Genomic DNA, 18,044 nt, shown 5'->3' on the forward strand with positions numbered 1-18,044 from the left:
CCCGGGTGGTGGGGCTCGGACTTTGGCCCCATGCCCCAGCAAGTCTAAGCCAGCCCTGGCAACCCCATTAAAATGGGGTCGCGACCTACTTTGGGGTCCCAACCCACAGTTTGAGAACTGTTGGTTTAGTACCTTGTTGGTTAGAGAATAGAAGTCAGAATGCAATTCAGAGCCGGTTCTGACTAGCTTCCCTTTCCTTGCACAGCTAAGTGATCTGGTAGCCCTTGTTCGAGGAAAGCTGTCGAGGATGCAGCGAACAGTGTTATCAGCTCTCATTGTGATTGAAGTCCATGCCAAGGATGTCGCTGCTAAGCTGATTGAGGAGAATGTGATGAGTGAGAATGATTTTGAGTGGATCTCTCAGCTCAGGTAAGGGAAACAGCCATCAAACATGGTCTGGATTCACTGGCCACCATCCATTATCATTACCTATCGGCAGCATCAGTAACATGAAGGGAAATCAAGTGTGTTTGCATAGTGTGTCTATTTAAGACTAATCTTAGAGCCAAGTGGATTGAATGTTTTAGGACTATATCATAGTCAGTTACACCATCACGATTGCGCATCTGTAACCCATGCCTGCCTCCGTCAGGCTATGTTAACACAGACCCAGGCTCTGGGGCACTTTCTCTTTGCATGTGATACATGGATTAGACTGTGCCGCAACATTCTAAAGGCCTGCCCATGCCCAGTGGGGAGGCATGATTCTTGACAATGTTATCAGATGTCCTAACCAGTGAGGATTGTAGACATTCCCCTTGCACAGCACCTCCTGCTTACAATTGTTTCCTGGCACCCAGAGAAGTCAGGATTGTCCTTCTAGCCAACACCACTGCCTTCCTAAAGCAATTACTTATTATCTCTGACCCAGTGCTGAGGTAGCGCATGACTCCTAGAGCCTGGAGTGCAGTAAATTTTATCAGCCACAAGCAGTGTCTCTTTTAGCTCTTGCTATTATTGTACCTCTGCCAGTACTTCTTTGTCTTTGAGATTCCATTTTCACTCACCATTAGATACTACTGGACAAGGAATGATCTGTACATCCGAGCAGTGAATGCTGAATTCATCTATGGCTATGAATATTTGGGAAACAGTGGACGCCTGGTCATCACACCCCTCACTGACAGGTACAGAGATTATTCAGAGAATAATAACTAAGCATCTGTGTAGTTTTGGGGGAACAGATCTCATTCTGAGTTAAATCCAGGATCTTCCTCTGCCAGCCTTACTCCTGCTGAGCAGCACTTAATTACACAAGTAGCCTTGGGACTGTTTGTATAGCCAGGTGTTACTTGAGATGAGGTAGATTGGGCCCTTACTGATGTTGGATCTACAGGATTCCTAATGATCCATGCTCCCACCAGCCAGTTAAAGATTTATGCTATGGCATGATTCTTAGTGAACTGCTCTGAGACATAAAAAAAAATCCAGCTGAATAACAAAGGGCTCATTCTATTCTTGGTGATTACACATCCTTGGACAGATAAACCAGTACCATGGAATATGTGTGTTTCCTAGTAACGATAATAATAATACTTAGCTCTCGTATAGTAATCATACTCCTTACAGACAGACAGTGAATTTCCATCAAATTGTACAAGGGGTTAGCCATGCAACTCCCATTAATGTTAACAGAAACCGCTTAGCTAAATCCCTGTACACTTTGCTGAATATGTAAGTAAAGCTCTCTGAATAATATGGGATGGATTTTCAGTGATCATGCCAGGCAGATAGATAGAGCAGATCACCCTAAATAATGAAATGGGATCTACAGTTCTTAAGCCCAAGTAGGAACACTTCTAATGATCACTGTTTTCTTCATTGCTGTAGGTGCTACTTGACACTTACTGGAGCTCTGCATCTAAAATTTGGAGGAGCACCTGCAGGACCTGCTGGAACAGGCAAAACTGAAACAACTAAAGATCTGGGGAAAGCTCTAGCCATACAGACAGTAGTGTTCAACTGCTCCGACCAGCTTGACTTCATGGCTATGGGAAAATTCCTGAAGGGACTAGCCAGGTGCAAAAAGTGAAAAATAAAAATGCCACCTGTGCCTTACAAGTGGGTGGGAGGGGGGAGGTGCTGGCAGTCTGGATGAGGGCCTTGGAGCGATAGCCATAAGGAAAAGAGGGGAGCTGTGGCATAGCATTAAGGGGGAATGAAGAAGGCCTTTCTGCATTGTTTTAATCATCTAGGAACTTTGCAGTTCCAAAACTAATGAGTGATGGAACGGCCGCAGGATGCTAGCCTTATGCCTGTTGGAAGGAAACATAGAGGCATTGTTGTGCCAGTATAAAGGAACAGTTGGATTCTTGCCAAGCAAAAATAAAATGTTTTACACCATTTTCATTTGGGGCTGTCTACAAATGCTACCAGCTCAAATGTACATCTTTGACCCTTTGCATACTATCTTACATGTCCGGCTAGGGTCAGTCCTCAGACCTTTTAAATTTCCAGAGGAGAGAACCTGCTGACCATAGCCATGACTGAGTAGCCAGGAGAGCCTGTTGTGGTTCCCAAGGAATCCTTATAGAATTGGCCCCCTGTTCTCTGCATAACAGACAGAGCTGGTCCAATTGTGCATTGCACACGTGCAGCCAATGCATTCCGATATCCCTTGTCAGACCTTTTTTTGCAAGTAGTTTTATGTCCTTTTTTGAACATCCCTAATGATGAGAGCGCCTCTCTCATGCACAGACGTCTCTTCCTGGAATGCAATGCAGGCATCTTAGATGTCTAAATTATGTCAGCTGCACCCACATTATGGGTACAAAATGAAAGGCTGAGTTGATGTCCCTTTCAATAGCAGGCCTGTAATATGCTGTGTTTGTATCAGGCTGCCCATATGGTTACCTGCCCAGGTAACAATGGTGTAGTATCCTAGCAGCAATGCTGAGGACTGTTGGATTCGTTTCCTGCCTCTCTCTCACATGGCCACCCCCACACAGAACTGATACTTAGGGCTGGTTGAACTGCTAGAATTTCTCCCTATCTCTGTGTTCCTGACACTTCTCTGGTTTTCCCTTCCCTTCTCAGCTCCGGCGCGTGGGCTTGCTTTGATGAGTTTAACCGCATTGACGTTGAGGTGTTGTCCGTAGTGGCTCAACAGATCACAACCATTCAGAAGGCCCAGCAGCAAAGGGTGAGTCTTCAAAGATAGAGAAGGGCAATCCAGACATTGTCCTTTACTTCTCTGTCCTATATTTGGTTCTAATCTTAGAGCCAATGTGGACACTTAGTGACACAGATGAGACTGTGCTACCATTCCTGATGGCCTCCACTGCAATGCAAAAAGTAAGATGTACTGTTGTGACAAGGAAAAAGTCAACATAGTTGCTGTAAACGTGCGGGACTCACCCCTGCTGGTGTCCTGGGAATTAGCTCTTGATCCAGCCTCTGGAGTGCCCTCTGCAGGCTGGTGTCCCCCTTCTGCTTGGTCCCCGTGTCCCTTCCAGACCCAGTGTCCCGTTATCTGGGGAACCCCCAGCCACTATCCCCACCTTGCCTCAGTCTGGGCTACTGCAGTGTAAAAGCCACTCATCATAGGCAAGGTTGGGTTTGGACCTGCTGCCTTTGCCTACCCCTGGGCTGCCCTCTGCAACCCCTGGTACCTGTTGGCCTTATGCTAGGCCGCAGGCTGGAGCCTCCCCAGCTCCTCTGCCTTTCCCCAGCCCTGCTCTACTCAGGTCCTTGCAGCCAGGTCCCTCCCTCTCAGAAGCTAGAAGGAGTCTCTCTGTGCTCCTGGCAGAAAGCCTTTTTATAGGGGCCGGCTGTGGTCTGATTGGGGCGTGGCCCAGCTGTGGCCACTTCCCCAATCAGCCCAGCTTTTCCCCTGCCACAGCCCTCTCCCAGGGCTGTTTTAAGCCCTTTCAGGCAGGACAGGGGACCACCCCGCTACAGTTGCTCATAAGTGATTGGAGGAATTCACAGTGTGTTATCCAGCCCCTAGATATTTCCAAAGCGACCCTCCCCACACACACACACCTCTGAGTTCTTGATCCCATATGGAGATTCAGCAGTCAGTAATTCTAACAGCCAACCACTGTGCTGCTCCTGGGAGGATTGATAAAGGTTAAGATCCGAAGCTGCTTGACATTGGCTTAGTAGAAACTTGCTTGCAATGAATTCTGCTGCTTTATCCACCATCTGAAACTGTCCCCTCTCTCTTAAAAGGGATTTCAGGCTTTTTCTTGCCTCATGCCACAAATTAATTCTGTCCCTAATTCACAGACAGAATAAATGTGAAGGCGTCTGTCTGTTTATAGCTGGGGGTTGGAAGCCTCTTCATGAGCAAAAGAAATATTGTAAGTGATCAGTAAATCTTCTGTCTAAGAGCCGGGCTCTTCATAAAAGGAGGAGAAATACTGCTCGTAAGACTGGGTTTCTGTATGGGAGCCAGAGCTAGTCATTCATACCAGTGAGGTGACCCATACCTGTCCCTAGTAGCTAATTTCAATATAGAGGGGAAAGTGGTTGTTTTTCTGGTACAAAGGAAGATCCTGTCATCTGCTTATTTAATTCTAGAGTCCCTGCCTTTGTTTATTGGGCATGGCCGTGTTTTGGTTTTCTAGGTGGACCGCTTCATGTTTGAAGGAACTGAGATCCCACTGGTCCCATCCTGTGCAGTCTTCATCACCATGAACCCTGGATATGCTGGACGCACTGAATTACCAGATAACTTAAAGGTCAGTAAACACCATCACTGCACTAGCACAGAGAGGAAGGATAGTTCTATGGTCTGCTAGTCTGACTTGGGAGACTTGGGTCCAATTCCCTGCTCTGCCACAGACTTTCTGTGTGACCTTGGGCAAGTCATTTAGTGTCTCAGTGCCTCAGTTCCCCATCTGTAAGATGGGGATAATAGCTCTGCCCGGTCTCACAGGGATGTTGAGAGGGTAAATACATTAAAGATTACTATGATACTATGGAGATGGGGGCAAAATAAGGACCTAAACTATCCAGATCATTACTGAAAAACGAATATATGCTGTACCTCACCCTCGCATAGAGATGGGAGGGGGATATAGCTGCCCACTTGGGATTATGGCAAGTCACAGGAGTTGAACAGACAAATATTTAAGGGATTGAGAGACCTAACATTTAATAAGGGAAGCCTGTGGCTGCTGTTCCATATAGTAAAGAGGCATCTTAGAGTGGGCTGACCTGGGGATTTAGCAGCAGCCCAGCATGGAAGACTCAGTTTCAGAAACAGCTTACTGACTTCTTGGTTCTGTCTTTAGAGGGGATTTAAAAGAATGACACAGCTCGTGATTACAATGTCTTGCGGCTACAGGGCCTTTTCCACAGGCACACCGATTTCCCAGGTGTTGTGGAGACTCCTTGCTACCTCCAGTGAAATTGCACCACCTAAGCATGAGTGTTCACATTATTTCCTGATGGACCAGTACCCTGCCAGGGTGTACAGGAGGCCACGTGCATTGCAGTAGCCCTGGCATAGCCAATCCCACAGCTCCATCTCCCAATGCCATACCCCTTTAGCAAGCATGAAAGCTGAGATGCTCGCTGAAGCTGGTCTCTGCCCTGCTGGGGAAATGGCTGGAAAAATACTCAGCACAGAGTGGATGCAATAAGAAAAATAAAATGTAGTTAGAAACATCCAGATCTCCCTCTCCAAAGAGCCATGCGATTTTGGGGCCTCAGCTGGAGAGGGCCTGATTTCCTCAGTGTGCTGAGTGCCCGATGAAAATCCAATCAGGCATGTTAAGTTGGGCTCCCAGAAATGGAGGCACCTAAAATCACTACCTTCTTTAGAAAACAGGCCCTTAACTTTACAAACTTCATAATGACTGTGAAAGAAGCAAACAGGTTTTCTTGTTGCTTGCACCTGAGCTGAGTGTGACCTGGCCTGGCTAGTGGGTCCAGGTGAGCTTGTGGCACAGATAGTTAAAAATTAGTCAGTTATAACAATGTGTTAATGAGAGACACTAAACCTGCATCTCCATAATGCCATTTTTATGCTGTACCTTTTCAGGATGGAACTCCACCTTGGTATTTACACTGTTAATAGTGAAACTGTGGATTGTGCAAAGTCTGAGGCCAGAGTCACTGAAACTGTAAATTGCTCCTCCCTCTCTCACCTGGTGACCCACCAGAGATTCACCCGAAGAGAGGGCAGAAGGTGTTACAGCTGCTGCCCTCCTTCAAGATTTTAACTGGGACAGGGCAGCTATCCATTGTGGTTGGGGATCCATAGGAGCCCACCTGGGGAGGCTGCTGGGGAGATGGACTGAATCAGTCTGTTCTCTGGCTGTCCAGGCTTTGCCTTCTCCTCTACCACCATTGTGTCCTATGTGAATAGCACTGATCTCCAGCAGACCTCCCAGAAAAGGAGAGCTTGTGTGGCTTTTTTGTGCCACTCCAGCTTACCCACCCCAGCTTAGCCAGCATGAACTGAGGTGTGATTCTGAACCTTAGAGAACAATGTATCCAGTATTGTAAGAAATGGACAACACCGTGCTTCTGCCAGTCAGTGTAGCAGGGTGGTTGGTGATCTGGGCGTGCCCATGCCACAAGAGATAAAAGAAGATGCTTTTGGTAGGATTCTAGGATCATTTTGATATCAAGAAACACATCTGTAAGTAAACACTGAGACAGATCCCACAGAGGAGGGTTCAAAAGAGAACTAGATAAGTTCGTAGAGGATAGGTCCATCAATGGCGTCCCTAGCCTCTGTTTGACAGAAGCTGGGAATGGGTGAGAGGGGATGGATCACTTGATGATTGCCTGTTCTGTTCATTCCCGCTGGGGCACAGGATACTGGGCTAGATGGACCTTTGGTCTGATCCAGTATGGCTGCTTTTGTGTTCTTATGTTCTAAAGCTCCTGCTTCAGCCTAGGAGTAGAATTCACACAGGTCTAGACCTGCTGGAGGAGGGAGCAGGGAATAAAGTAGTGTCTTCATCCCGTCCTAATGGATTTGTATATTCCAGGCTCTCTTCCGTCCTGTGGCTATGATGGTTCCAGATTACTCCATGATTGCAGAGATTTCTCTCTACTCCTTTGGGTTCAATGACGCCAAGGTCCTAGCAAAGAAGATCACCACTACGTTCAAACTGTCATCGGAACAGCTCAGCAGCCAGGTCTGTAACTTCTTGATGTATAGCTTTTTTTAAAATGGGAAGGGCATGGAGTATTGGAGTGTCTCTCTTAATTCAAGACTCCATAGTAGTTTAATGTTCCACAGGCCCTCGAGCCTTTCCCACTTTCACAACCACATCTGTGGCCCTCCTTCATCCATCTCATTCTTCTTTAATGCTGATTTGCATCCAATTGTGGCCCAGCTATCCCTCATGCTGTAGTTTCATTTACTTTACATGAATGTTCAGAGCTGCTCTTGCATGACACTTGGGCCCAACAGCAGTTCCTTTTAATATCTCTCTTCATCCAGTTACCCTCCACCTCCTCACCCAGGATAATGCTCCTGGGGCATAATACTTGCTGTTAAAGGAGATGACTTTTCTAGCTTACCTAGCAAACTGATGTGGGTGGGAGGGCTGCTGTTCCAAGGAAATACTCCCTTCCCCCCAACTAATAGATTGAGATTGCAGGTTCATTGTTCCAGGATGATGCGCTGTCTAATTTAGTTATTTCCTCTATGCCTGCTACAGGACCATTATGACTTTGGAATGAGAGCTGTGAAGACTGTGATCTCAGCTGCTGGCAACTTAAAGAGAGAGAATCCTACCATGAATGAAGCAAGTACACTCCAGTTTCATCCATTATGGTTCCACACACATTGTTCTATATTCACCAGCAGTGGTCACTGCAGTCAATAAGAATTCCAGGGAGATAGAATTTTAAAGGGCTCACAGAGGTGCAACCTGAGAAAAAGCAAAGAACAAAATAGACATGACTCCTGAAGTGAAGACCCTGGCAAACCAGGCTGAGGATGATGGATGTGACGGGCATCTTGCAGAAGGAAGCAGGAAGGGGAGCAGAGTTTGTTTAACTATTGGTCCTTAATTCCTTGCAGGAGCTGATCTGCCTTAGGGCCATCCGGGATGTCAATGTACCCAAGTTCCTCCAGGATGACCTCAAGCTGTTCAATGGTATTGTCTCTGACTTGTTTCCCAAGATCAAAGAGGAGCCTATTGAATATGGCATCCTAGAAGAAGCAATCCACAAATCCTGCATCAAAGACAACCTGAAGGATGTTGAAGGTAAGTGGAAAAGCTCTTAAAGGTGAATGGCAAAGTGAACTAAAGTGTGCCTACACACGCACGCACATGCATGTGCTGCCTTCTCTATGGCATGTGAAAATAGCTGCATCAACTTTTTTCCTGGTGTTTTACTGCTTGGTACAGCAGAAATATCAGGCCCTGACTTCCCTCTCTTTCACAGGGGTCTGAAGCAATGTTTGGAGGACTTGGAGAGTGATATCACAGTTGGAGGTTAAAGCCCAAGTGGCAGCCCTCCTATCCCCTAGGTCAGTGGTCTCCAAAGTGGGGTGCGTGCACCCCGGGGGTGCACAAGAGGATCCTTGGGGGTGCGCAGCAGGAGGAGCGCTTTTTGTTGTTGTTGTCGTTGTTGCTTCGTCAGTTCGGGTTGGAGTCCGAGTGGCTTTTTTTCTTTTTTTGCTTCGGCAAAAATGGTAGAGCCGGCGCGGCAGGGGGTGCGTGCTCAAAAATTTTTTTACTGATAGGGTTGCGCGATCAAAAAAGTTTGGAGACCACTGCTCTAGGTGACTGTGGGAGGGATGTTGACTCTTACACTGGGAGACCTGCAGCTTGGATTTCAGTCTCCAGCTATGGTGTCATTTTTCAATGTCTCCAAAACTTGTCAGAGGCCTCCAGAAAAATGGAATAAGTCAGGACCTGATATTTCCAATGCAAAGTTTAAAGTTTAAAACAACCAAAACACATATTTGAGAAAATCTTTATACATTATAAAGGAGCAGTAAAGAGCTCAAAACAATTGTTTTCCATTGTTTTGCCATTTATTTAATACTGCAGATGATACCTTTTATTCAGTGCCATGCTACTCAGGGACAGTGCTGAACAGTGAAATGCAGGGATCCAATACAGAATGTGGTGTCATCTGTTGTTGTTATTGGATGCATCACTCCTTGATGAGCTATTGAAATACAATATAGATATTAAAGGCACTGGGTGATTGATAAGGGCTGAATTACTCTAATGCAGTGATACTAAGACTGAGGTTCCTGAGCCACAAGTGGCTTTTTAATGTGTCTCCTTGCAGTACATGATATTAAAACACTGTGTGATTTAATTCTTAAGCAATCAGGAGGCTTTTGCTGTGTTATGAACCAATTGTAGTTGATAAAATAATAATACTTGGTCAGTCATTTTGCTGTAAAAATAATATATATATATATATATGCGCACACATTATGTGTGTGTACATATAGATAGATAGATAAAAGAGTAAATGAAACACTGAATTCACACTACAGTAGCTCTTTTGGGTAATGCTGATCGCTAATTTGGCTCCTGAACCACTGAGGTCTGAGTATCACTCTGCCAGTTGGAGCATGCAGCCCTCGGATTTGCTGGCAAGTGAAACAGATTACAAGATCCACATTCAGAATCTTGTTCCTTCTCAGGTTTTGTGACAAAGTGCATCCAGCTGTATGAAACCACTGTGGTGCGCCATGGCCTCATGCTGGTGGGGCCAGCAGGCTCGGGGAAAACAAAGGTAAAGGTGATTGAGACACTGCATTGGGTACAGTGAGCCATTGCATGTATATGAATAGCTAGATGGGAGTGGAATGGGGAATCATAGAAGAGTGTTAAATCTTGCACAAAACACTAATGCTGTAGCATTTCTAGCTCTCTATGCATAGCAGCTATGGGAGTGAGAGAGTTTTGTTCTGACTAGAAATAGAGATGAAAATATGGATTTGTAGCAGTGGTGAAGTATATTAGCAACCTGCTCTTCTGGGCTTTGCGATCAGTCTCTGAGGCTTACTAGCGGTGTCCTAAACTTCAGAGTCCCATGCAGAAGTTTGAGGATGGTTTTGAGGCTGACCAGCTTCAACTACTATCATGTAGGGTCTCCAGATATTTCATCAGCCGCTAGTATTGGTGATTTAAGTTCCTTCCCTTCTTTTCTGTGATCAGCCTCTTTCTTACAGATCCATTTCCCAGGCTACTTCCAGACACTTGCAGAAAGCCCTTCATTACATCTCCTCCTTCCTCACTGTCTTCGGAATCATGTCCCTGTGAGTTTACTTCCCCTCTGATTGCTGTCATAGAAGCCATAATGTTTAATTCCCTTCCCTTCTGTCTCTGCAGTGTTACAGAGTTCTGGCAGCTGCAATGACCTCTCTGAAAGGTCAGCCTTCGGTCAGTGGTGGGAATTATGAAGCAGTCAACTACTTTATACTGAATCCGAAATCCATCACAATGGGCCAGCTTTATGGAGAGTTTGACTTGCTAACGCATGAATGGTAAAGGACAAAACCCATCATCCTCCTTCTCATCTGGTCTAGGGCTTCTTGTCATCCATCTAGGTCTATGAACTCTGTAGGATACAGCACCTTAAAGAGCTTTACTTGCTTTAGAGGAAAGAGTGAAGAATGCCTTTTGTGGGGTGTAAATCTGGCTTGTGCTGATGGCCTTCTGTAACTAAGGGAAGATAGTCAAAGAGAAGTTAGGTTCCCAACTCTCATTGCCTGCCATTGGGAATTAGGAGCCTATCTTTGTGCTTGAATATCTCCCCCCCTACTTATTATTTCAGAGGTTCTCCATCCTCATTCTGCAGACTCCTTATTGAGAGAGACTCATCTCCCTTCTCGACAGCCCACTTATCACTGGCTGGGCTTTTAAATGTTCCTCTCTGAGGCTGGCTCAGAAGGGCTTGGTGGATTGATAGAGATCCTCATGCTATAATGTAAGATCCACTTGCATTATTGTAACGCTTCCTGTCAAACCAGCCAGATGCTTAGGAACAAAGTTAAAGAACGTATGTTCCAGAAAACTATGAAAACCAATAAAAAAAAAAACCTCTGAGAAAAGCGAAAGCAAATAAATTTCTCATACTGTACCCTGAAGCTCACTAGCTCTGGGCTCCAGTGAATCTTTATTGAAGGATATTTCTATAGTATATTCCAGTTAAGCTTGACAGCTTATTTATGATGTGGTTCCTGCCCAAGGGCAGCACATAGACACATCAGCGTGACAAAAAATACAGTCTCTATATAAAACACATTTAGAGACATAAATCTCTCTCTTTTAATCAGCTGGGCTTCAGACTAGTCTGTTTCCTTTTGATCTCGGTAACAATGGCCATGAATATCTGTGGTGCTATATAAATAACAATAATTATTTAATAATGGGAGTGCAATTGAGGGTCTGAGCAGCAATTGCACTGTAGACATTCACATACAGATTAAATCCCAGACGTCAACATCCATCACTTTCTCCTCCACTATCCCACTCATCACCAGCAGCACCACTGGCATTGTATGGATGCATTATTAGTGTCCATGTTGTGCTATGTATATAGGAGCAACAGGAATCGGGGTCTTCACTCACAAAGTGGGGTAGGTTTTCTAAAAATGTTATGCTAAAAAGATGTGCAGATTCTAGAGATTTACTGGGGAAGGAGAGAGACATCTTTATCTGCTCACTTTAATAAACTTGCGAGGCACTCAGATACACCGTATATGAACCCAGAGTGAAATCCCGCTCCAGGGAAGTTGGTGGAAATTTTGCTATTGATTTCAACAGGGTCAGAATTTCACTTGGAGATAGATATAATGAAAGCAACTGTTACAGCTTCTCTTGCCTCTTTCCTCCCATGTTACAGGACGGATGGGATTCTTTCATCACTCATTCGGGTGGGAGCAATCGCCAGTGATACAAATAAGAAATGGTATGTGTTTGATGGGCCAGTCGATGCGGTCTGGATTGAGAATATGAACACCGTGCTGGATGATAATAAGAAGCTGTGTCTTAGCTCTGGAGAAATCATTAAGCTAACAGAGGTGACTAACCTCTCTCCTCTTGCTGTCCTGTTTCTCTCTCCTCTCTAGCTGTTCTCTCCTCTGTTTGCTCGCTCTAACATGGTGCAGAATTGCCTTTGCATTTCCAGTTAACATTATGTACAGGATGGATTCCTGCAGAGATTACCATCTGTAGAGCAGTAATAGCTAAGAGCCCTCATCACGAACCAGGACCCCAGTGTGCTAGGTGCAGTACAGACAGAGAACAAGGCAGTCCCTGCTCTAAAGAGCTGACAAGCTACATTTGGTTCTTTCTGTTTGACTGCAGTATATGCGCCGTACCTCTGCAGGCAGGCACTGAGCCTCAGATTTTCAAAGGAGGGCTAAGCCAAATGCTACTGACATTCAAGGGGTGTTGGGAATTCTAACTTTTTTTGCTTCTTTGACAATCCCAGCTTGAGTCTGAGTCCACTGAGGTGAAAATCCCAGGGAGCCCCAGCATTCGCTTTACTCCCCTGCGGCATTACCTGCTTCCCTCCCAACACCAGTGGCAGAGAACTGGTTAGAGCCGATTCCTTTGAGCCGAATAGGTGATCTTATCATTGAGCCATGCTGAAAGACCCTAGGAGCCTTTCTTTCCTAAGGCTGAGCTATGCTGACAGATGCTTGTTTTCCATCCATGGTTTTCAGATGATGACCATGATGTTTGAAGTACAGGACCTGGCTGTTGCCTCCCCCGCCACAGTATCCCGGTGCGGCATGGTTTACCTGGAGCCCAGCCTCTTGGGGCTCAAGCCCTTCACTTGGTGCTGGCTGAGGAAAATTCCAGACATCATGAAGCCTTTCTCAGAGCAGTTAGCATCCCTCTTCAGCAGATTTCTAGAGGTGAGCTCCTGTCATGTTCCAGATCTCTCCCAGTCTGTCTGACAGACCTGGCTTTAGGATGCCAGTTGCTCAGAACCTGTTGGGTTAGTTTTAGAGTAGTCGGTCCTTCTAAAGATCTAAGATTTTAGCCACATCTAAGATTAAATGCCTAAATGATTAAATGCTACCAGTACCCAGAGTGAATCTGCTGGTCTTAATAACTTATGTACTCACTAATCCATATAGATGTGACTTCTTCATACTGGCCCGAAGGACTGTGTGGTTTTTTATAATCAGCACGCCAAATTCTTTCCTGCGGTATCTCTGTTTCCTTCTGTGGAGTTATTCCACGGAGGGACGTAGCTCTGAATTGTAAAACTGAGCCTTGCTATTTCCATCATTTTGATGGAGAACAGAGCACTGTCGGAAATATTTTAAAAGCTATTTATCAGCAATGATGGCAAAAAGAGCAGGACTGTTACTGTATTATAATCTATTCAGTATTAAATAGAAGAGGTTTACTCAGACTCTCTCCTTGGCCTCCATTCTGTGGCTGAAGCGACCGGTATTTGGGGCACAGCTTGAAATAGCAGAATTTTCAGCTGTGACCTCCCTGATAAATGTAACATGCAGTGAGAAAAGGGGAAACTGAAGCCCTAGGAGGTAAATAAACTCTTGAAAGGAAGATGACACAGGAGCTGAGCTGTGTCTGCCTGATCCTTGCAGGAGTCCATCAGCTTTGTCCGGAGTTCAGTGAAAGAGATAATTGCCTCAACAGACAGTAACCTGACGATGAGCCTTCTCAAACTACTGGAGTGCTTCTTTGAACCTTTCATTCCCATTGAGGTAGGAATTTTTGTATCATCCGTTTGTTGCTATTGCTGCTCGTGGCACTAGAGGGTTAAACTGCAGAATGTAGGAGGAACACCAGAGCTACCACCTGTGCACATTACAGGATGGAAGTTCCAGGGAAACAATGTGTTCTATGCATAGTGCTGGAGGGAGCTTGGTCAGTTACTCTGAAGCTCATCTACATACAGCATTGCCCTGACTCATGCTGAATGCATGGTTATATTGAGGATTATCTGCAGTACACCAGAGAAGGATGACTCTAGCTCTGTACACAATAGAGGATTATATTATAAAGCAAGAGGATAATCTGCTAACTACAACAGTAGCTCGACAATTATAGTGCTGGATGAAATAGGTTGCACATTTATATTTAGGAATACACCCGGGATGGTAGTTTCTTTGTATTGATATTGAAGGAGACAGGCATTAAAATCCACAGGCCAAATTTTGCTCTCATTGACAGTAACAAAAATCCAGAGTAACAATGGAGCTTCTCCAGATTTACACCAATGTAACTGAGAGCAGAATTTGGCTCACAGTCTGTAATGAATGGACTCATCTAAGAATCATTCAGAGAAGCAGTAAATAAACTAAATGGAGGCATCAAGATTTTCATTGAGGTGCACATATTTAACCCCCAATCCAATTGAACTGTGTGTGAGGATTAAATTTGTGCTGCTTATTGGATGTTCAGGGAATTAGGAAGGTTCCCCGTGAGAAGGCTGACCGACTTGGAGAACTGATTGAACCCTGGTTCATGTTCTCCTTGATCTGGAGTGTGGGTGCAACTGGAGATGCCCAAAGCCGCGTGGCCTTCAGCATGTGGTTGAGAGAGAAGATGGCAAGTGAACAGGTAAGTGGATGTAAAGGTAATATTAGCTCATGATGGTAGCACCTAGTAACAGGGGTAACAGAGCTCCCTGAATTTCCAGAAGACTTGTGTAAGGGTCCCTCATGGGGTATTATCTACAGGGGGGGAACTTCAAGCTTCATCAGAACATCTGCATCAAAACCTCTAGGAAAGAGGATAGAGAGAGATAAGCCATATGGACTGGACAGAATTTCATTGCTGAAAAGTAATGTTCTCCATATTAGCCTGGTTCCTGTTGGTCAATTGATCTGGACCAGAGCCAGGTGTGACATTCATGCTCTGCTTTATTCCCCACAGATCCAGTTACTTTTCCCAGAGGTGGGGCTGGTTTATGATTATAAACTGGATGATGCTGGGCTCAGCAATCCTGAGGAAGATATAGATGAAGATGTTGTCAAGGAGGTAAAGACTTTACCCACCTCTAACTTGTGGATTAAAAAGCTGAGCAATTCATCAAACTAAAGAATAGAAGGGAGGGACCAGCAGCTAAGGCTAAGGTATTGCACACACAGTAATATCTACTCACCACGGGCGAGAAGGAGCCTTGCCATACTGGGTGGAGATGTCTAAAGAGAAATTGAACGTTGTGTTTAAAAAAAGGTTTCTTACCCTTGTGATTGTGAAGTAGGGCTTCCAAATGCAAGTCTGCAGACAGTTCCAGTGCCTCTGCCATTGCTCAGGGCTTTCCCCTGGTTGAGAAATGTCCAAAGTCTGGTCAATTTCACTACTGTTATTCAGAAGGCTGGAAGGGAGAGAGAGAGAAGTAAAAATAAGAAGATTCATGTCAATTTCATGGTGCTGGTGCTTGGGATAGCCATGAGCAAACTGAATATGAGTCCTCAATGTGATGCAGCTGCAAAAACGGCTAATATTATTTTGGAGTTTAACAGGAAAGTTGTATGTAAGACACAGGAGGTGACTGTCCTGCTCTAATCGGCACTGCTGAGGCTCCAGCTGGAGTACTCTGTCCAATTCTGGGCACCACAATTTAGGAAGGATGTGGACAAATTGAAGAGAGTCCAGAGAAAGCAACAAAAGGTTTAGAAAACTTGATCTATGAGGAAAGTTTAAAAAAACTGGGCATGTTTAGTCTTGATAAAAGAAGACTGAGACCTGATAATAGTCTTCCAGTATGTTGAGGAAGGTGATCAATTTTTCTCCATATCCACTGAAGGTAGGACAAGAAGTAATGGACTTAATCTGCAGCAAGGGTGAGTTAGGTTAGATATTTGGAAAACCTTTCTAATTATAAGGGTAGGTAAGCTCTGGAATAGGCTTCCAAAGGGAGGTCACGGAGTCTCCATGATTGGAAGCTTTTAAAAACAAGTTGGACAAACACCTGTCTGGGATGGTCAAGGTTGACTTGGTACAGCCACAGCTCAGGGGGCTGGACTTGATGACTTCTTGAGGTCCCTTCCAGCCCTGCATTTCTCTGGTTCTCTGACCAGTGGCAGAGGCAGCATTGGAGCTACACCTCTACCCCGATATAACGCTGTCCTCGGGAGCCAAAAAATCTTACTGCGTTATAGGTGAAACCGCGTTATATCGAACTTGCTTTGATCCGCCGGAATGCGCAGCCCCGCCCCCCTGGAGCACTGCTTTACCGCATTATATCCGAATTCATGTTATATCGGGTCACCTTATATCAGGGTAGAGGTGTGTTTGCACTGGGGAAAGACCTCAGAAATGGAATCTGGAGGAGGATTCTCTGAGCCTCACTGGTGGACCCATTCCCTAATCTTTGGACTGGCCTTGAGTTAGTAGGTTTTGGCCTCTGGCTTTTTTCAAGTGGGATGGTAATTCATTTCATGCACACATACAGCCTCTCTGCCCCATGCATTTCAGGTGAACACAGGAATGGAGTCTGCAACAAACAGAGAAAGGTTTCCAATGAAACAGTCTTCCTCCTTTTCAGTCAGATCTATTTCCCTCTTATGGTTTAAGTCTCTCTCTAATGGTACTGTCTGTTCTTGCAGCTATCTCAAATGTTCTGTCAACATTTGAACCAATTTTTCGGAAAGAATTCAAGAGTGAGTTACTTTGGGGGCAACAATCTCTAACCCTCAGGCTGCCCTTAGTCCATAGTAAAAGTGTCAGCTGCTTTGGGGGACAATAATATATAGAGAGATGTTGTAGAGAGGAGAGCAAGTGACCGGGAATCAGGTCACCTAAGAAATCCATTCCTAATCTATACAAAGAGCTTTGAAGAGGAAAAGCACAGTATAAGTGCTGACTCTTATTATCACCATTTTACAGGCAGTTGCTTCTTCCAGTAACAACTCTGTCTTTCAGGTGGGCTGGGTGAATTGGATGGATTACACTGCACAGTTCACCATAGTTCCTGACACAAGCTTCTGTGACATTATAATCCCCACAATGAATACTGTCCAGATGGCCCACCTGCTGGAAATGCTGCTCACCAATCGAAAACCAGTATGTGTCTTGACCTTGCCTTTGCTTTTGGATATAACCTTTGTCTCTTTGGCTGTGGTCCCATTTTCTATATGGTGATAGGTGCCTTAGAAATACTTAATATAGTTAAATTCTCCCCCTGCTGCAGACATTCATTCCTGTAGTTGGACATGGTACTTGGCTTACAAGCATCATTATTCCTTTCCCTCAGCAACTGAGCTGATGCCAACTTTACATAGATAGACCGAGGCAGTGCAGATGCCGGATTCAGCCTCACTTGCTCTAACAGGTCGACCAATCACCACCCAAGATTTCCCCACTCTCTAGGGCTCCCTCCCCTACTTCTCCAGTTCAGTTCTTTTCATTGTGAGAGAGATCTGTTATCCTAATCTGCCTCCCTAACGAAGAGAGTAAACTTTTTGTTCTTGACTGGTTTTGGTAGGAGTCTGTGTCGTCCCCACTGAGCCAGTCAAAGCAAACCAGTTGACAAATGGTTATTCTATCTGCCCGGGTTTACACTGCAATGATGACTACCTTTCCTTTTTCTCACTGCAGGTTCTCTGTGTTGGTCCAACTGGCACTGGGAAGACTCTCACGATTTCAGACAAGCTTTTGAAGAACTTGCCTCTAGAATACATCACCCACTTTCTAACATTTTCTGCTCGCACCTCAGCCAATCAAACCCAGGACCTCATTGACAGCAAACTGGATAAAAGGCAAAACTCTTGCGCTAGCAAAGGCAGCATTCCTGTCATTGATATACCTCTCTGTTAATACCTTTGTCCTTCGGTTCCATCCTGAGCACTGAAAGGACACAGTCCAAATGTAACTCTGGCTGAGGGAAATAAAGGGCACTCCAATCCTAACTTTGGATCAGGGAGGGCTAGAAACATTGGATGCAATGGCCAATGAAAGACAGTAGTGAGAATCTGTTGATGTTGCACGATTCCTTGTTATCCCTTAAATGCTACACAATTTGGCCTAACTAGCAGCGATCATTCCCGAAATCCGGGTACTGGATCTTCAAGGAAACTGGTGAGGGGAGGAAACGTTAGCCATTGCATGCCAAGAATCATCCAGCATGGGCTAGCAGCATTCATTCTTAACCCCAAAGAGGCT

The 18,044-nt window shown here is 45.1% G+C and overlaps 1 protein-coding gene across 1 annotated transcript in view; it reads left to right on the plus strand.

Annotated features, from left to right (window-relative positions):
- Positions 1-205: 205 nt before the first annotated feature.
- Positions 206-18,044, plus strand: part of LOC112123547 (dynein heavy chain 1, axonemal-like) — a gene marked incomplete at both ends in the record, with an annotated part of 26,692 nt that continues 8,853 nt past the window's right edge. Inside the window, 17 exons of the mRNA XM_026661794.1 lie at positions 206-369; positions 1,014-1,127; positions 1,831-2,019; positions 3,037-3,142; positions 4,572-4,685; positions 6,951-7,100; positions 7,629-7,715; positions 7,994-8,180; positions 9,584-9,675; positions 10,275-10,429; positions 11,791-11,968; positions 12,617-12,811; positions 13,517-13,636; positions 14,337-14,495; positions 14,811-14,915; positions 16,806-16,946; positions 17,481-17,641. Coding sequence (XP_026517579.1) covers positions 206-369; positions 1,014-1,127; positions 1,831-2,019; positions 3,037-3,142; positions 4,572-4,685; positions 6,951-7,100; positions 7,629-7,715; positions 7,994-8,180; positions 9,584-9,675; positions 10,275-10,429; positions 11,791-11,968; positions 12,617-12,811; positions 13,517-13,636; positions 14,337-14,495; positions 14,811-14,915; positions 16,806-16,946; positions 17,481-17,641 — 2,417 coding nt within the window. The remainder of the gene's footprint in view (positions 370-1,013; positions 1,128-1,830; positions 2,020-3,036; positions 3,143-4,571; positions 4,686-6,950; positions 7,101-7,628; positions 7,716-7,993; positions 8,181-9,583; positions 9,676-10,274; positions 10,430-11,790; positions 11,969-12,616; positions 12,812-13,516; positions 13,637-14,336; positions 14,496-14,810; positions 14,916-16,805; positions 16,947-17,480; positions 17,642-18,044) is intronic.

Source organism: Terrapene carolina, unplaced genomic scaffold (genome assembly GCF_002925995.2).
Source record: "Terrapene carolina triunguis isolate 2854851 unplaced genomic scaffold, T_m_triunguis-2.0 Scaffold17366, whole genome shotgun sequence".
NCBI lineage: Eukaryota > Metazoa > Chordata > Testudines > Emydidae > Terrapene > Terrapene triunguis.